This window comes from Thermobia domestica, chromosome 8 (genome assembly GCF_964235325.1).
Source record: "Thermobia domestica chromosome 8, izTheDome1.hap1.1, whole genome shotgun sequence".
NCBI classification, from domain to species: Eukaryota; Metazoa; Arthropoda; class Insecta; order Zygentoma; family Lepismatidae; genus Thermobia; species Thermobia domestica.
This window is the reverse complement of record NC_137461.1, coordinates 259,870,187-259,891,440: the sequence shown is the minus strand read 5'-3', so window position 1 is coordinate 259,891,440 and position 21,254 is coordinate 259,870,187. Positions and strand designations below refer to the sequence as shown.

Sequence of the window (21,254 nt, the reverse complement as noted above, 5' to 3'; positions counted from 1 at the left end):
GTTTGATAGCATGGAATCTATGTTGCATGTAACCTTTTGATCTTTATATAGTTACATTCTGTACCTTTTCTCTCGAGTCTGCAAGTAGTTATTTTTTAGTTTTGCTAATGACGAAAGAAGTTTATAGCGCGCGATTGGTTGAGCGTGCCCCACTCATGTTAAATTACATACAAATCTAGAGATCTTCATGACCATGAAAGCAGAGGTGCATATTGTGAGAAAATGACTGAAGGCTCTTTTGATTCGTGACGCGGCTCATTGCCTTGTGGTTATATAAGACTTATACCGCCCCAGCAGTTCCTCCCTTTTGGTATCTGCTGCAGACAATGTGGGGATTTCGTTGTAAATATCCGTGAGAATTTGTTCCTGATATTACACGGCATTAATTTTTCACATTGTGGCAACGCGATGTAACTTTAATTTTCCCCAGTAACCAAATCCAGCCACAACCATAAAATCTGTGGATAACTCATGGTGCATTGGCAAACGAACTTTTGTATCGACACTTCTGTACGTCATTGGTCGAACCTTTCCATAATCGGTAAGATATGTTCATGCCTCGTATGTGGTGACTACGAATTTATATTGATTTCCTGGTAGGTGGTACGCGTACAGCTGTCTGCTGTTGGTTTTCTGTTTCACGACAGGGCATCTTATGGACTACTTTGAGATGTACCTTTTCGTGAATGGCGTGGAAGATGATCCAATTTCAGCGCCGATGTTACATGAAAAATGGACCTATAGTTCAAGGTGGAATCCAAACCACTAATGCGTTCAGTGCATCGGGAATCGAACTATTGTCCTCGTGCACCAAGGGCATACGCACGAGACCAGCGAGGAGAGCTATATAAATGGATTTGGAGTAGGTGTTGAATGTAAAAGTATTTAAGAAAGAATGAGGGAAAATGTTAAAAGTGGGAAGTACTGCGAAGATACAGAAGAGAATGTAAATAAAACTGGTAATGTTCGTGAAGAATCTCCATGGGTATAACAAATAAATAGATCAGTGGTGCTATTCTAAACTTTTAACAACCGGTTCTCTCTCTCTCTATTATATATATATATACGAGGGCTATCCAGAAAGTAGATTACGTTTTCGTCTGTGTCCGCTAGGGGCGGGGCTAGCGCGGCCATCTTGGGGTCAGAGCGTTGCGCAGCTCAGTCGGCATCTAGCCGTGCTAGTGAGAGGTTCGTGCTGTGCTCCGTTAAGATACTGTGACAGTTTGAAATGTCTGCGTTAATTGAAAATCCCGCGAGGTGCGTGCAGTAATAAGGTTTCTGACAGCAAAAAACTGTAAACCGATAGAAATCTATCGGCAGCTGTGTGAAGTGTATGGGGACAACATTATCACTGAAGGTGGAGTGCGACAGTGGGTCATAAGATTTAAAAATGGCCGAACCAATGTTCACGACGAAGATCGAAGTGGGAGACCCAGCAAAGTGACTGCCGAACTTGTCGAAAAAGTCGATGTTAAAGTCCGTGAAAATCGAAAGTTCACAATAACGGAACTTTCTTTGAGTTTTCCACAAATTTCGCGAAGTTTGTTGCACGAAATCATCAGCGAAAAGCTTGGTTACCACAAGTTTTGTGCAAGATGGATTCCAAAAATCTTGACGGAGGACCACAAAAATCAGCGAATGGCTGCAGCGTTGCACTTTTTGGACGCCTACAATAAGGATGGTGACTCTTTACTCGATCGCATCGTTACTGGTGACGAAACATGGGTGAAACACGTGAACTGTGAAACGAAATTGCAATCAATGCAGTGGGGGCACACAGGTTCTCCCCAAAAACCCAAGAAATGCATGCAAACAATGTCGGCAAGGAAGATGATGGCGACTGTTTTTTGGGACAGAAAAGGTGTGATTTTGGTGGACTTCCTGGAAAGAGGCACTACAATAAACGCTCAAAGGTATTGCCAAACTCTGCAAAACCTCAGAAGAGCAATTCAAAACAAGCGCAGAGGAATGTTGAGCTCTAAGATCTTGTTGATTCACGACAACGCCCGGCCCCACACGGCAAATGTCACGCGTGAAGTTCTTGAATCTTTTCAGTGGGAGTTGTTTCCTCATCCGCCGTACAGTCCCGACCTGGCACCGAGCGACTTCCACCTATTCCCAGCAATGAAGAAGTGGCTGGCTATGCAGCGTTTTGATGACGACGAACAGCTGCAAGAAGAGGTAACGAAGTGGTTGAAGTCGCAGGCGGCCGAATTTTTCGACGAAGGAATTTCCAAGCTCGTACATCGCTACGATAAATGCCTTAATTTGAATGGTGACTATGTCGAAAAGTAGTATTTGTGTGTGGCTTTCATCTGTATATAATAAAATTTGTTTCCTATACTTTGTTGATTTTTTATTCCAAAACGTAATCTACTTTCTGGATAGCCCTCGTATATATATATATATATATATATATAGGGTGTCCCACCAGGATAGTGAGGAATGATAGTATTGCTTATGATAAGCTATCGATCGACATATCGACGAAAATAAACTTTATTTTGTGCACATTGATTCGAAGGTATACCCATGTCCAGAATGATTGTCGCATATCTATAACTGTCTTCTTGTAAGAATATAATTTGATAATGACTTTGCTGGGTACTTTTAATAGTGATACTATGTGTATAATCGGGAAATGTACACTACCCCCGAAAAGTTTCCGTACAAAGTAGGTTTATGTATACTTTACGTGTATTCGAGAAAAAACAAAGACATATCAATGGAATTTATTTTTATCTCGAACCTACAATATGTACTTGAGAGGAAAATACAGAAATTTAACAGAAATGGACCATTGTTTTGTCAAAAATTTAAATCTTTGATTCATCAAAGAGGGCCTCCACGTGCTGTGATAACAGTTTTACAGACTCTGGGCATTCGCCGTATTAGTTTCTGTAGAGTTTCGGGCTTGATTCCTATCCACGCTTTGCGAAGACACTCAAATAAGTGTTTCTCGCTAGAGGGATGCATCTTTCGAACTGCCCTATCAAGCTTATCCCACAGTAACTCAATTGGATTACAATCCAGTGATTGTGGGGGCCACACCATATTCTTGAGATCTCCCTGTTGCTCTTTTGCTGACAAATACCTTCTACAAAGTGGGGATGTGTGTTTTGGGTCATTGTCTTGCTGCATGATGAAACTATGACCAATGAGCCTCTTCCCAGATGGCACTGCGTGTCTGATCAAAATCTGATGGTACTGTTCTTTATGCATTGCACCATGTATTAGCACTAAATCCCCCACTTGATTGTTGCCAAAGCAACCCCACACCATCTCAGAACCACCCCCGTGCTTTACCGTTGGCAAAATACACGACGGAAGCAGTCTTTCGCCCTTGAAGCGACGCACGAAAACCCTGCGTCTATGACTGAAGAGCTCAAACTTTGATTCGTCAGTAAATAAGCACTTGTTCCACTGCTCTGGCCCCCACCTTGCAAATTTTCTTGCCCACAGCAATCTCTTCTTTTTGTTTTGAGGGCGCAAGAGCGGTTTCCTAGTTGCCACACGACCGTTTAGTCCCGCATTAACTAACCGCGTCCGGACAGTTTCATAGCTGATCGGCTTTTCACGAGTTTCGTTCACTTCAGCTTGTATTTGGGGCACTGTTTTCAACCTGTCGCGTTTGCTTGTCACTATAATGTACTTGTCCTTCCTTGCAGTAGTAGCTCTAGGCCTTCCAGATCTTGCTCGAGAGCGATTTTCCCCTGTTTCAGCAAATCGTTTTAAGGTATCATACACTGTAGTATGGGGTATTTTCACTTTTGCGGCTATTTCCCGTATTGTATAGCCTTCTCCTCGTAAAGTAACTATTTTTGCTCTCGTTTCAATGCCCAATTCCCTTTTCGTACGGGGCATCATGCTGACTAATAGGGAACACTTTACACCTCACTTCAACACACTCACACACAACTAGCGTGCAGTAGACAACTCCCAACAGTGAGATCTGCGAGAGAAGTAGACAGAGCAGCTTGAGAGACACCTATGAGGCATTTATTGTGTGTTCGACCTTCAATTTGCAATGTAATGGCCGTTTTGTATCGCACGCGTACGTAATGCACGATCATAACGGCGCCATATTTAAGTTTTTTTCTTAATTCATCCACAATAGGCCAAAACCTTTTCTCCCGACGGATTCTAAAATGTTTCACCTTTCATTTGTGAGCAAATTGTAAGGCATTTTTTTGTTACATTTTGAAAATTTCTTTATTTCGTGTTTATCCGGAAACTTTTCGGGGGTAGTGTATATTTGTGGTAAATTTCATAGAAAAAGGATTATAAATACGAAAATCAGAATGAGTAAAACAAAATGTTGCTGAATAGACAAGAAAGTTTTATTTTCGTTTTATTGTTCTTATTTACTGCTCTTCTGACATGAAATTTGCCACATACATGTCTGCTGATTATACACATTCTAACATTATAAGAAATACTGGGTTTACCAAATTATATTCCTACAACAACATATTTATAGACATGGGACAATAATTTTGGACATGAGTGTACATATCTCAGAACTAATGAAGACATTGAGTCATTCAAAAACGTGTTGCAGATAGGTAGCACACTTAATAGGCATTAGGGACAGTTCACATATTACGTAACGCTATTTTTGATCAATTTTACCCCTCCCTCTCCCGTCACACTTCGTAATGCAAAGCTAAATCCCTCCCCCTTTACGTAACGCTTTTTGATTTTTTTTTCACCAATTTTACCAAATTACCAAAATAAAAAAAAATAAAAAATAATAATTTTAATGGCAGAACTTTTCATTACAAAATGCTTGTATTTTGAATAGGCGTATATTTATAGCGTTTTTTTCGCCAACAAATCAAAGTATTAAAAATGATAATACCGTAATAATATTTTAACCCCATAAGATTGTTTAATTAACCAGTCTTAATTATTCGAAATTTCATACTGTCGTTTTCCCAAGAAGATCGCACCCAACCTCTTAGGTCACCGATGATGGGCAAGGAGAAAGTGCTGCATGAAGATACAGGTAAAACAGAATCTAGAGAATTGACATTGACCTTTTTTTATGGGAATCCAGGATGAGTCCTGTATTTGAAGTTTCCCAGTGAGATACAAAGAAGTTCTCTTCCCTGTAGATCACAGATTCGATGTGACTGCACACGTGAAGGAGCAGGGACATCTCGTTTGTGAACAAGCTTTCGGTCATCTTGTTTGGACTTCAGTTTACTCCCTTTCAAATTATTCTTGTCCTAAATCAGTGCCAGAATGCGAATAAACTCGATTTCTCTTGGGAAATTCAAATCTAAAGATAAAAAATTCAGTATGAGATGAATATCGGACGAATTCGGGTTTTAAGATCTTATTTTGCTTGGATCGTTCTGTTGCGAAAAATATTATTTCACGAGAAAAGAGTTTCTTCTGCCTCACATGTGAAACCCCTTGGAAGAATAGAGTGGGTAACGGTTCAAATCGAAAGTTTTAAATCTATTCTCAGAAATAGCGATACGAGTGAGAACGTAAGGGCATTTTCAAGCGGTAGTTACGATCGTTAACAACTAACTCCAGAAAAGTGTGTATCGTAAATTCATTGTGGCGATAGCCACAAAACAGAGCTTTATTGTGTTGTAATACACGCAGGGTTCGTCACCAGTCATGCTGGTGTCTAGTAGCGTCTTCAGATCCCTTCAATTTATACAGGCTGTATGTTCTCAATTTTCCAGAACAATATAAATATTTATTTATAAAAATGAAAAGAACTGAATAAAATTATTTGTTTAAAACATTGCATATAAACCTGAGATTAAAAATAAAGATTACAGAAAAAACACGTTATGTAACGAAGACGTTAACCCCCTCCTCCGTCATACTTCGTAACGCAAGGCCGAACCACCTCACCCCCTTTGCCGCATTATGTAATATGTGGACGACCCCTTAGATACGTATCACACCCGGACAAAATCCCGGAATTCATATTCAAATTCAAATTTCTGTCTACCCATTGAATTGAAACAATTGAAAGTTGTTTTCCACAACAATACAAGCGAGCGGGAAAAGTGCAGAGGTGTTTTCACTAATTTGTTTGGCTTCTTTCTTTCACTCTTGGTTAGATCATGCGTGTGTTTATGTCTGATTATAACAAACGTCAGGACCAAATATCAAGGACATATCATCACACTTATCAGCGATGCCAGAATCAATATTCAATTTTTGCTTGTTTGTTTTGATTAAGGTCATCTCAGATACTATTATTCCAGTTTTATTTTAAATTTGATAATTTTAACGCGTTCACTACCAGCAGTTACACAAGATATTTCAACCTATGCAAGTCATCGCTAAATGCTAATTAAAAGCACCTTCAACTGAAAACGGTTTTACAAATCAGGAAATTGTGTTGTACACTCATGTCCAAAATGATTGTCGCATATCTATAACTATCTTCTTGTAAAAATATAATTTGATAATGATTTTGCAGGGTATATTTGTGGTCAATTTCATAGAGAAAAAATTATAAATACGAAAATTAGAAGAAGTAAAACGAAATGTTGCTAAATGGACCACAAAGTTTTATTTTCGTTTTATTGTTCTTATTTACTGCTCTTTTGACATGAAATTTGCCACATACATGTCTGCCGATTATACACATACTAACATTATAAGAAATACCGGGCGAATTCGTTATCAAATTATATTCCTAGAACAACATATTTATAGACATGCGACAATAATTTTGGACATGAGTGTACATACTGTCAGATGATGATCTAGAAGATTTGAGTTTAGTCGGGTATGGCAGGCTGTACATTTCAATTCAAATCCGACCAAGATCGGATATGGGAGCTAACGTGTGAAACACACTTATCGTCTGCTGTATTTATTTGTTTGTGTAAGTTTAGCGTCCCTTTTCAGCACCGACGTTGTATGAGACATGGACCTAAGAATTTAAGGTGAAATCCGAACCACAATAATGTATTTAATTTTTGAATGCTCTTCCACCGGGAATCGAATCTGGAACTATATTCACCAAAGGCGCACGCACTAGCTACTAGACCAGCGGGAAGGGTTCTCATCAGCCATGTACGAGGGGTGATTCTAGTAAGGTTACAAAGCCTACCGTAAAATGTGTATATATTATTTAATACAATCAACAGATAGCACATATATTAGGTTATTTTTCGACATAATCTCCATATTGATTGAGGCATTTGTCACATCGTGGGATGAGTTTGAGTTGAGTTGATTTTGAGTTTAGCGTCCCGTTCAGCAGCGAGGCTATATGAGACGTGGACCTACTGATTAACGTGGACTCCGAACCACTTGAGCTCCCGCCGGGAAGGGTTGAGTTTGAAGATTCCCTCCTGGTAAAAATCCTGTCCTTGCGTGTTCAGCCACGTTGTCACGAAGTGTTTCACCTCCTTGACCTCCTAGGTGCTCCTTTGAAGTGCAGGAACAGGTGAACTTCGCTTGGAGCAAGATTCGGGTTGTAGGAAGGGTGGTCCCAGCGAAACGGCTTCAACAGCATGGTGGTTTTCTGAGCTGTATGCTGGCGTGCGCTGTCGTGAAGGAAAGTGACGCCTTCGATGAGAAGTCATGGCCGTTTCCTCCTGATTGCTTTCTACCAGCTGCCGGTGGATTTCAGCCGCGGTTACATGTTTCGCCCACAGAAATCGAATAACTGAGCGGATTTCTTGGCGAAACTAGTTTTCCAAACGACTCGCTTTGTATTTACCTATAACTAGCGCTGTAGGTGGCAGGTGGATGAAACTCTGCACAATTGCCAACTCCATGTATTAAAATTACCACACATCCCTCATTCCTCTATCACAGACGAAACTCCAGAAATATCGGCCTTGTAATCTTAGTTTCTGATCCTTCCTTGTATTTTATCAAATTCATGTAATTGTTTTATTTGACGTGAATATGATTCCTACATGGAATCAAAACTAACTGACTGGAAAAGAATATTGGAAGGTCAGAGTATTGTGAATGTGGGTCTAATATATTGATGCCGATAGAATAGATAGATGCTGATGTTGGTTTCCTCTTCTTAGGTGCTGTTGCGTCATTGGGGAAAGAGCAATTTTTAGGAATGTACCTCAGCGCGGGAGTAATTTCCTCTATGGCCAGCTACTTGCACAAAGCAGTCATTTCTCAGGGTGGATTGTCCCTAGGGGCGGTAAGTATAATGATATCTCCATTGTAAATTTAATATATTTTTTTGGAGAGAAGAAACTTAAATATGCTCCTGCGTAATTATTAAATAAACTGATAGAATATATACTATATTTAATAATGAAATGTTAATCTTGAATCCCACTTAAGCACCCGTTTAAGGTAAGGTAAAGGTTCGACTATCAGCAACAGATTGCACCATATATCGGCTGTCTTTCGAATGTATTTCGCTAGGAACGGCAATTTTCAGAATATTTGAATCAGGCTTCAAAAGGTGAATATTTAAATTTTATTCAAGAACAAATTGAGTTAGAGAATAATCCATTCATTTTTTAAATGTATTTTGTTTTAAATACTTTTACATACTTAAATACTTTTAAATACTTAAATATTCTGTTTGAAGAGTAAAATTAAGTCCTATGTTAAAAGTCTGTGTTATAAGTCTCTCAACAATTAAAGTAACAAAAATATCCCAAAATTAAACGGTTTATTCTCTAACTATTGATTCAGTTTGTCTGTAAACAAAGTTTGAATATTTATCTCTTGAATTCCTTGAATTATTTTGAATATTCTCGCTCCCTATAAAATACATTGAAAAGATAGAGAAACGTGCTACAGTCTATTAATGGTCCTTTAAACTAACTTTAAGAGACATGGAAGAAAGGGGGATCCAGCTTATGGACGCCTACATCAAGACAGTTAATGTGCGGCATACGACATGTTAAAAAATAGGTTTCTAACTTTGAGGGATTTTTTTCTTCCGCCGACCAGTCTCACACTGGCTGTTTTTACGTTACCACTGCAGTGGAATCCGTAATTCAGAGAAAGGAAAAAGCAAGTAGCTTTGAACAATATGATCTAGTTCACTGTTCTTAGATCCACTACATTCACAACCATGATGTCTCCACTAGCTTGGTTTCTCCTTGTAAATAGTTAGCGTTTTTTGGAAAACCCGAATTCAGTTTACATTGAAATTATATGAAGGGTAAGCGGAAAAAACAAGGAATGTCCATTTATGTGCTTTTTCGGATGCTTTGTCCTATCTGTTGGTGACTATTGGTAGTATTTGACTGTATATGCCATGCATGCGTAGATGTAGAAATGTCCATGTAAAAGGGGCAAAAATATTTAATAACCCTATTCTTTTTACGCGGTTTTCAATATTAAAACGCCGTTTTCTCGAAAATGCAGTTTTGTGACATTCCTTCTTTTTTCCCCTTACCCTTCATATATGATTCTGATTCCATGTTAAACTATGGATCTACAAATGCTAAATGAGACATTGACTTACAACTTCACGTAGGACATAAACCACATACACTAACTTTCAATCCTGTTTTTTCATATTCTGTTACTACTACTACTACTACTACTACTACTACTACTACTACTACTACTACTACTACTACTACTACTACTACTACTACTACTACTACTACTACTACTACTACTACTACTACTACTACTACTACTACTACTACTACTACTACTACTACTACTACTACTACTACTACTACTACTACTACTACTACTACTACTACTACTACTACTACTACTACTACTACTACTACTACTACTACTACTACTACTACTACTACTACTACTACTACTACTACTACTACTACTACTACTACTACTACTACTACTACTACTACTACTACTACTACTAATAATAATAATAATAATAATAAATTAATTAGAAGTGCTTTGTGTAGAACACAAAATACAGTGAAAACACTGAGCACAAGAGTTATTTTGAAGCTTCTCGATGTAGTGTAGAGCCGAGAGGAAGAAAGAAAAGTGTCAAAAAGAAAAATCCCAATCGTTACGAAAAGACAGGAACACTATCAGTCAGTTTGAATATTTTGATTATAAACATAGACGCGATTATCGTTTAATTTTCCTTGTACTAACACTAATAGTGGTTAAATGTCGAAAGCTGGAAGCATGTACCGCTAGATGCTTCTCTCAGTGGGTACTATTTAGTGTTTCAGCAGAAATAACTATGTTGAAATTAAATGGAAATCTAAAAATAAGTCACAAAGAATCTTTATTTCGAAGAAAAGTAGTCCATTATTTCTGTTCAATAACATTATTTGAGAATTTTAGTGATACCTGAAATCCGTTATTATTTATTTATTTATTTATTTATTTTATAAGAGTATAAGGAAAAAAATAGCTTTCACTTTTTCGAGAGATTGTATCACATGCAAAGCACATCTCTTTAGAGAGTATAAAAACTGAGCATAATACGAGAATGGATTGGAAAGTTCGTGGCCTGACTAGGAAGGAAGCAAATTATTTCATGTTTGTATACATCAGCTGCGTAGCTATATCCGTTGGTAGTCACTGTGTAAAATTTCATTTCTATGTTGTTTCAGGTAAGAGATGTATAAGGCCTAAATCAGTGAAAGTGACGGAAATTTGTAACATAGAGAAAATCGCGATCGAGCTGTCATTAAGTACCTGCATAAAAAAGGCTTAACACCACAGGAAATCCATATGGACATGATAGAGACAGTAGGAGACTCCACGCTTTCGTATTCATGGTGAAAAAGTGGGTAGCTAAATTTAAGCGTGGCAGAAACAGCATTGAAGATGAACCCCGCAGTGACAGGCCTTCTACAGTATAGAAAATGTCAATAAAATATGGGTCGATTTTGAATGACCGTAGAACCAAAATCCGAGAGAGAGCTGAGACTGTTGGCATTTCTTATGAGCGAGTACGAAACATTATCATGAACGAATTAGGTTTTTCTAATGTGTCCGCGAGATGAGTACCCAAGTTACTTTCAGTCGAACACAAACGCAATCGACTCTTCCTTTCCCATGATTGTTTGGAAGTGTTTGAAAGTGATCTGGAGAAGTTTATTGGTATATTTGTGACTATGGACACACACCGGAATCAAAACAACAATCGAAGCAATGGAAACGACCTGGATCTCTTGTCCCAAAGAAAGCCAAACAAGTTATGTTGGCAAACAAGGTTATAGCATCATTTTTTTGGGATGCTAGGGGCATTATCCTGATCGATTTCTTGAAAAAAGGAAATATTGTCAATTCTGAATACTACTGCACCCTTCTGTGACGTTTGCGTATCCGTAAATCCGGGTAAAATGACCAGGAGTGCTGCGAAGAAAAGTGTTTCACCAGGACAGTGCGCGCGTTCCCAGTCTCTTGCATCCATGTCAGTAATTCATTCCTGTGAGTTCGAATTGTTGCCGCACCCGCCCTATTCGCCTGATCTGGCCCCTCGGTCTTTCACTTGTTTAGAAACCTGAAAACTATTTTGGGGCGTCAACGATTTTCTTCGGATGCAGGGGTGAGAAGTGATGTGATGGAATATTTTGCAGGGCTCGAGGAATCATTTTTTAAAAGTGGTAACAGAAGCGTTATCGGCGATATGGCGTAAATGTATTTCGGTCGAGGGGGATTACGTGGAAAAATAAAACATAACTTATCCGGATAGTTTCTAATTTTGAAGGTCAAGCCACGAGCTTTCCAATCCACTTTCGTATAATTTACACATTTTCTAGATCTTAAATTGAATAGTTGGCAAGGAAGAGCACTAGCAGGAAAGTATATTCAATTAATCGTAAGACATTCAAAACAGTATAATAATAAATGATTTGTATTAATACATATATTTTATTTACAGTCCGGTGCTATAATGGCCGTCCTAGGTTATGTTTGTACACAGTATCCAGACACAACGCTGAGTATTATATTCCTGCCGTTCTTCACGTTCAGTGCTGGTGTGGTAAGTTAACAGCTTTCTTATTTTCGTGTATGAAGGTTGACATTTATTATATGCACTACGCGAACTTTTTTTTTTATCAGTATTATTGATTTTCTTAAAAGTGTACAAGCAGAAATATTGTTGTCCATTTCTATTTAAATTTCTTTCTTTAAAAGAACATCAACTTATGTATTTTAAGTAATCACCGTTCATAGCAACTTATTCAGATTCAATTTAATACCAGTTTCTTTAGAGAGGAAGTATTACAGAAGATAGTCCAAAGAAAGGTTGATACTAGAGAATATTATACTATAATATTATTGGTAACATAGCGGATGGGTGAAGGTGGTACATTTACAGCTGTTGCACCTGGTCTTGAAGAAACGGAGTTGGCGCAGATTCAAATAGGACGCCTCCGAAATAACGTATGTAACTAATTGGTATCGAAATCCGGACGCTGACATGCATGCATTCACCTATACGTAGCTCATAAAATAATAAACTTATGTAGTATGAGGGGCTAATATCTATACGTATAACAACCTCAATCATTAAGTTTAGATTAATGTAGACAAATGACTTAGTTGGAAATGACTTAATTTATTAAAATAAAACTTGAGACATCAGATTTTGTTAATTATCCAAAATTGGTGCTGTGGCCTTTTTCTACTTAATGGATGACTAATCAGATTGAAATTAAGAAATGAGTTTTGACGGAAGAAAGGATTCGCAATTTTGAGTCGAATATAAGCAATGTGTTATTTGGTCATAATCCAGCTCTGTACTCACCACAATTTCTCTCGGTTAGGATGATGGGGTAGATTTTGCCTCCTCTATGGACACATGTACCAAAACAGTCCACCTACCTTCTCTTCCTAGTTTTGGTGGTGTCATCTTTTTCTTCCACTTACTTTAACATTGCAAGAATTTCCTGATTGATCGAAGTAGGAAGTGTTTACGATTTAAACCAACATATTACTACATAAGTTTTGTTTCTTATAGAAGAAATGATCTGCCTGCACATCATTTTAAAGTTGCTACATGACTTCCTTAATTGTTCTGAAGATGTAAACGACCGACAGCACCATCTGGGAATTGAATTTTATTTCCATTGAAACAGTATTGAAACAATAGTTAAATATATTTTCCCTTTTACCAATTGATTTCTGTCATGTTACAGGGTTCCTACTGGTCAGGGAAGTTAGGGAAAAAGACTGGAAATCAGGGAAAGTCAGGGAAATTTTATAAAATATATTTTTTTCTAATATTAATTGTACCCAATATCAGCTTAGCCAACCATTAATGATCACAATATGGAACGTTGCTCAGATTTTTATGGGTGCTAAGTGGAATGTACGTTTGAGTAATTGATTGTTATTTGTCCCTATAGAATAAATGTTCTCATATATAAATATTCTATTCACCGTTATTTATTCCTTAATTATATGTCAACATCATCCAACACCTATTATAAAAGTCAGGAAATTTCTTGCCAAAGGTCGGGGAAGGTCAGGGAGAAGTCTGGGAAATAGATTTCTCCAGATCAGTAGGAACCCTGTATTACAGTATGGCTCTTATTGCGGACTTTAAATCCGAAATTAACGGAAGATTGAAGAATATGGGATGTTGATAAATACTAGAAAGAGGAAAGCAGTGGTGATTGGAGGGCAAAACAACTTTAAAAAATTATAAAAGTTATAGGAACGAAAGTGAAATAGTAACTGATTGTTGATATCAATTACGCATGAAATGTTCACCCTAGGTGTTTGATTTACGAAGACCAAAGATATTAGAACCACAGTACGTCGTTAATCAAACTAACCGCTGTCTGCCATCGTTCAGCCAACGATTGGATTCCGTAACGAAAGAAGTCTGGAGCCAGCCATGTGAAGAAGTCTTCAACCGTATGTTGTATATCCTAATTATCAGGGAAAGTCTTCCCTCCCAAGAAGTGCTGGGAATACCAAAAAAGATGGTAGTTTGTGGGATAGACACTAGGAGAATGCGGTATATGAAGAAGAGTTTCATACTGCAATTAATGAAGTGTCTGCAACGTTTTTTAAGCGATATTTGTCTATGCGTTGTTGTGCAACATAAGGACATCACGTCTTTTAAACGTTTCTGAATGCTTGCGGGCAAAGTTGCCATGTACGAGAGAGAAACAGAAACAGATTACAAGGCCGATATTTCTGGATTTTCGTCTGTTATAGAGAAATGAGAAGTGTGCGGTAGTTTTAATACATGGAGTTGGCAACTCTGCAGAGTTTCAGCCACCCGACACGTATGGCGCTAGTTGTAGGTAAACACAAATGGCGACTCGTTTGGAAAACTGGTGTCGCGAAGAAGTCTGCTCACTTATTCGATATCTATGGGCGAAACATGTAACCGCGGCTGAAATTCATCGGCAGCTGGTAGAGGTTTACGGAGAGAATGTAATGTCTGGTCAGCGTGTTGCAGAATGGTATTGAAAGTTTGCGTCTGGTAAAGAGAACGTCATCGACAAGGAGCGCAGTTTGTGAGTGTTGAAGCAGTTACGCTGGGATATTATCGACCACCCTCCCTACAGGCGACTTCTACCTGTTCCCGCACTTGAAGGGAAACCTAGGAGGCCGTCGCTTCGTTTCAGACGAGGTGAAACACTTCGTGACAACGTGGCTGAATACGCATTGTCAGGACGGATTTTTACCAGGAGGGAATCTTCAAACTCATCCCACGATGCACGTGCCTCAACCGATGTGGAAACCATGTCGAAAAATAGCGTAATGAATGTACTATCTGTTGGCTGTATTGGTTGTATGAAATTGCAGTATTGTAGCCTTACTTTCGGATCACCCTCGTATTTCTTGGAGTTCAGCACTGTAACGATCCGCAGTAATGGTTTCACTTCGATGGAGGAAAACATGAAGATCAGTCCCACCGTAGAGATAACCATACCAGCAACAAGAAACAACTTGTAGGGCTTTCGAAAGCGGTCCTCTACTTTGATTAAGATCTAACCACTGTCCTGATTGTATACGATTGTCATAGCAGTTCCATTTTTCATTAAAAGTGACAATCCAACGTAGGAAACTTGCCCAGTTATTTCTTACACTAAAAGAATTGCATACCGCCAGACGCCAAATATTGTTAGCCGGCGTTAACTCATGTTGCACCTATGGATTCAACTTTTGCACACTATCGATTGCTTGAAGCCGTCAAATGCCAGTGGTGTGGTGTTGTTTCCCTAATTCGTCTGCAATGGTTCGAACACTTAACCGACAGTCTGCTTCCACGGTATTCCTGAGTTCATCTGAATATCATGTTGGTCGGTGCCCATAGGACTGACTCATTTTGCAATACTGTCACCGAAACTAAATTTTACACAACAACTATGAATGGTTCTTATATTCACCATTTCTGGCCCAAATGTATTGTTCAAGTTCTTTTTGCGGCTTGGTGTTCAGAATGTTCTAATTTGAATTCGTAAAGAAAAACCATTTGAATTGTATGCCCTCCATTGTGTACTTTCGTAGGACTCTGATCAACAACGCACTACCTCTTGACTGTCTGGGTCATAGTTTGTGACGTTATATACGTGGTATTAGTCCATTCCAGTGTTGTGTTCGTGAGGTGTACCAAGCATCAAAACTGATATTTCATTCGCATCAACGTAATAGTAGTATTTTTAGTAAAGATATGAAATGTGAACAGGAAATACGGGGGAAAAATCTTTAGGAGCAAGAAAATTAGATTTCGTAGCAGGGTTGGCTGGCTTAAACCAAAAAGCGAAAAATGTTCGTAAAATCTTGATCGACACACATTTTTGGGTTATCACGTTTCACTCCCGTATATTATTCGTATTATATTCAGACCTAAATCCCCCATTCATTACTCAAAAAGATTATACTACAAAAGCAGCTTTATGTATATATAAAGTTTATGAATGTTTGTTTTGTGATTTTTTTATAGTTTGTTAGTATTGTTATGTAACTGCAAAGAAAAATTCTAAATATTTTTTCGTTCTAATAATGTTTACTATTGATAAAATACATCGAAATGCCGTACTTTAGGGGGAAGGGGGTGTCATACAAACCACACGAGAGGCATTTATTGAAATCAGAAGTATCTTTGGTATTTATTTATGTATAAATGGGTCAAAGTGGACTCAAATAATTCGTATCTTTATTCACTTTTCGTACTGATACGCCAATTAAGTCGTTGGTATTTCTTTAACTTGGACTAATAAAAGTCGTAGTGAACTAACTTGGACTAAATTAGTTCTTCTGTACTCTGCAGTATTTTAAAATTGTCCGTATGTAAATCTGTATAATGGTTTCACTTGTTTAACTATTTATCTTTTTGTCCTTCTGAAATGACTCTTGACAATTACATTAACCAGTATGTAAAGATCAGTACCACGTATTTTTTATCAGGAGTCCTTCGTGAGTGAGTCGGCAGACGTATCGCAGTTGTGGCCAATTAGTCCCGGTTTCGAGTCTAAATGAAGGACAATTTCCCTCGAATGTAAGCTGAGAAGCGGTTGGATTCCGCTTTAAGCGTTATGTAACCCCTTCCAACATAACCCTGTTGTTGCATAATACCAAGGCGAAACAAACTTATTTCTGTCCATATGTGATATAAATACATAGAGCAAATTATTAAAAAAAAAAAAAAAAAAAAAAAAACTGGTTTAAACCAAATACACCGGGTTTAAACCAAAAAAACTGTTTTTTTTTTCAATAAAAAACATAGTTTTTGCCAACCCTGTTTCGTAGTCGCTGAATGAAAATAGATTCATTATTTGTTTTCGTATATGATATTGTGTCAGAGACCTAGCCGCACTGGAATATCACTTCTTGTGAAATAAGCGAAATCAGGCAGTGTCGGGTTTGGTCTGGGGAAAGATGGGTGAACGTTTGTACTACCCAAATGGTGTTGGCATTGCAGCGTCCACCCATGGACACTGGATTGTCCAAGCACAGGAGCCAGGCTGTCGTACAAACAATATGGTCTGAGTGGAGGGCACCGACTTGAGGAGTGAGAGAGTGTGTGGCTGTTCTGGAAAACAAAGTGGCGTAGTAGTTAACGCATCGGCATGGTATGCCCGAGATTCCGGTTTGAGTCCTGGTCCAGTCATTCATTTTTTCATTCATTGTGTTATTGAATTCTCACCGACAGAGGATCTGCCGTGTAATAATAAGTTTAATTCGGTTGTATTCTCCTTTCATTAATATATATTTAATATTGTTTATTTATGATGAGAATATTACTTGTTTTTAAGTGTATGTTCGCTGACTCATTTGAATTCGTTTCAGGCAATTAAAGTAATCATGGCTATTGACGCCGCAGGAGTTGTTTTTGGTTGGAAGCTCTTTGACCACGCGGCTCACTTGGGAGGAGCAGCATTTGGAATGTACGTATCTTCTTTTTTATTTTGTCAAACGTAAATTTCTAAATTCCACATTAATTTCAGTATGCTTTCGGTTTCAAACTTTTCTTTCGTTCTTTTAGTGGAAAAGTAGTAGTTTCATTATTTCTTCCCAGACTGAATATTAATTGCCTTGATATTTTATTATTTTCTTAGATTACATCTTTCTTTGGATTAAATGATAATATTAAAGAAATAAGTATGTTTCCTGATCATACTTTTTGCAGTATTTCTGTTGCATTTTATGCTCATAAGGGATGGTTGGGAAGAGGCAAACTGTTTCGTGTAAAGACTTCCAACATTTTATACATTTTTGGACTCTGAATTCCGTTTTCATCGACCTTGAAGGTGATTTTGGTGTTATCCATTTATCGATACAGTAAGTCTTCAGTGTAAACTATATTGTAAGGATCCACCTTTTAGTGCGAGCACGTGTGATATCCATACAGCACGTATTATTGTTTACAATCATCAATACAAGCAGAGGATACATATAAGGTAAACTGGAAGACACGAAACCAGCATGACGAAACCCGAGGAAGAGCGAACCACCTAGAAATCACTATAAAAATGGACCTGAAGAGAAACAAAGTGTCAATTGACCACTGATCGGTTAACCTACATCTGCTCCTGAGGTCGTCCTGGGCGAAAGAGTATTACTTTCCCCAAATCCCTGGATGCTGTCATGAGCTAAGGTAGTCACTAAAACTCCGTATCCTGAAGTCATTACAGACGCTCAGGAGGCTTTTGCGGGTTCCCGTGCAAAAGCATTTCTGTCCTTCACCTTACTTGTGATAAGGAAAACTCTGATATATTCTCTTTGTACATACAAAGAAAGTTTTGTAATATTTTATAAAATAAATTTGGTGAAGGGATAAATCCAGGAGTATTATTGCCTCTGCCGAATAGATATTACATTATAAAAAGAGAAGGAAAAAGAAATGAAGTTTTTAATTTATCGTCCTATGGTTATGACCTGTAGGCTACAGGAGATGAATAATTAGTAAAAGTGATGATCATCAAAGAATTGGAGAATTGATAATATGAAAGGAAACAGAAGGACCTCGAAATAATCCATGAACACGATATTGTGTACCACAAACTCACATGGCCTGGAATCGAAGTAGGGATACCTTGCACTACAAGTGAGCGCTGAACCACTGTCTTAACTGAAGTATCTACCATTGGGTTGGTGAAGGAATGGTAAGTAGATTTACTTAGGTTGGTGGATAGTGCTATGGAAAATACTGCTGAATCCTGTTGTAAATCAATATTGTTTTGGTAATATGTTGTTAGGTTCGGTTGGTTAATGAAGGCTATATAATGTGTAGTTAGTTTCACATTTATAATTAGTGGGTTATCTGCCTTTTATAAGATTCGATATTTATTATATATAGCAACCGATGTGCACTGCATAATTTATCATTGTTTATTTGAATATATGTCTGTATATTAAAATGCTACGAATATATGTTTGTAGCCAACTCCTTTTGATGGTGAGATCTCTGAAATGTGTCGTTTTCGCTAATCGAGTCCAAATTTCGGGTAAAATGGCAGTTCTTGTCAAATTTATATATATATGTATAGCATGGCGCTAAATTCGTTGTACAAAAGCAGAGGGGTGATTCCTGAGAGCAAAACAAACAAAAATGTTCTAATAAGCATAGGGCGAAAATCGCGTCGTTTACGTGTTATAAGCTGCCGAAAGTATGAAAAACAAACTTTAGAGTTAAATATTGCACACAATACTGATCGTAGACGTAATGTGGCACGATATCGTCAAAGGATCCTAACCTGCTCTATCCAAATTTGCAGTTTTCAGACTTGTGCAATGGCGGCGCAAGGGATTCCCGGACATTTTATGAAGTAAATTAAGTTGACAAAAGTATGTAGATATCTCACTACCTGAAAATAATACCGCGTGGCAGGTCAATACACATACACACAAATAAAAGATGGTGGATATGGTAATGGTCACTGTGTGTGGTTGCAGACCTCCTCAAAAAGTACTAGTAAAGACCAGAGGTGACCACTTTGACCTAACCTCACTTTACCACCTCACGCTCACAAACTCATTTCGATCTCACGCTCACCTCACCAGTCTGACCTCACGCTCACTTCGTGAGGTTGAGGTCGAGTGAGCGTAATTCCGAACTCGTGAGCGCTGACCTCATAAGTTTGGACACTTTTGGTAAAGACTTTGTACAAGATTTGACTGGAAACGTCACGTCGCTACAATGTAAAAATACGTTTCTTTTCTCGGCCGTACTTATGATGAAGTCTAGATGTTTTAAATGAAACTTACGTTAATAATTAAAACCCTTCAGGGAAGTAATATTGTGAGGACATGATATCGTATACAATAAACTTCTTCAAACATCACCCAAAATTTCAACTAAAATTAGTGTTGTAAAGGACAGTTACGCATTCTGTCAGTCTTTTTTTCCAGAAAAAAATTATATTACAAGTTCTGTAATGGAAATATGTTGTGATAGAACGGATGCAGAGAAGATTGTGCCATTCAGGTGTTGATCATGAAAAATGCCCGCGAGTTATGCTCTTAACTTTGAGTCAAATGTTTGTGTGTCTATTTCACTATTTAAGAGACTTTTTAGGGAGGCAAAGAACTAATCAGGTTATACGTGCAAATAACGTGTTGTTGTTTAAAACTATCAACATAACTCTGTCACTGCGTGTTGGTGTTCTTCCCCTTACGTCCGACTAGCTTTATAACTAGAGCAGACCTGAAATCAAGAAAGGAACGTAAGTCCTTTAACGTATACCCATACAAAGAATCCACCGATTATTTGTTTTAGTACAGCAGTCGGTATGTCTTTAAGAATTCCTGCAGTTTCATGTTTGCGTGAGGGTGCACTTAGGAACCAAAGAACTTATAATTATGGTCATCTTGAGATACTCCTAGGTGTACCAGAAGCTATTTAAGAAAGAATAAAGAAAAGAGTGATGGAATCGAAGGATTTTTCACACTCCTGTTCAGTGATAAAAATATGTTACAAAGTTACCTGCTTCGTAAGACAGGCGCGCATCAGAGAACAGTCGATTTCTGGTTCTAATCAATTACAATTTTATTTGTATTCATTCATATTCACTGATTTCCTTTTCCCGTATCTATCTACAACTATGATAATACTTCGTCAATAATACCTATGTATTTAAAACGTTTGTTTAATCTAACTGTTGCGTCAACGAGTACAACAAATTTTGATTATCATTTATCTTTCGGTATTCACAACCACGTGCTCCGGTCAACTCAGCTAGTATTATGGACTTCCTCACAACCTTGGTATATAAGTCAAAAGATATATTGGATATATATTGGAAATGGGTCATAGAATGAGTTAAATTAAAGCTCACTGTATTAGCAATGTACTGATTACAATGAAACTATCAATACTCAGACTGGACTGTCTGTTCTGGATCATACCCATTGACGGTAAACAATTGCGCTTCTACGTGTGACGCTTCGAGTGTCTCACCTGCCAAAACATAGCAACTTGATCAAAAGGTTTTGTGGTGTGCAAACATAATAAATCACTAACCTGAACTTAACAGAGCTCTTCTAGTTTTCAGCGGTGGCTCCGTGGTAGAGTGCACATCTGTGGTGCGTGGGGTTGTTGGTTCGATTCCAACTCGCGCGAAATGAGTTTTATGATGGACAAATACCATGTATGTAATTTTTCTCGGGTCTCTCCCGTTTTCTTCCGCTTTTTTTTTTCTTTATGCAACCATTTCGGTCATCATCATTACAGTCTTTCTTAGCCTCGGTGCAAAATCGAGGGGTTAAAAAAATAAGATATTCTGTGTGTATTATCTAACGTTATGCCCGATACTGATCGGGAAGTGCCTCTATATCATCTAATGCATTTCTTTTGCAGGAACACAAATTCCGTTCTAGTACATATTAGTCGAGATGAGGTGTCATGCAAAGTTTTTTAA

At 38.0% G+C, this 21,254-nt stretch overlaps 1 protein-coding gene across 1 annotated transcript in view; it reads left to right on the top strand.

Moving 5' to 3' along the window:
* Positions 1 to 21,254, top strand: part of rho-7 (rhomboid family intramembrane serine protease rho-7) — a 55,321-nt gene that overhangs the window by 32,589 nt on the left and 1,478 nt on the right. Inside the window, exons 6-8 of the mRNA XM_081769673.1 lie at positions 8,031 to 8,155; positions 11,810 to 11,911; positions 17,185 to 17,282. Coding sequence (XP_081625799.1) covers positions 8,031 to 8,155; positions 11,810 to 11,911; positions 17,185 to 17,282 — 325 coding nt within the window. The remainder of the gene's footprint in view (positions 1 to 8,030; positions 8,156 to 11,809; positions 11,912 to 17,184; positions 17,283 to 21,254) is intronic.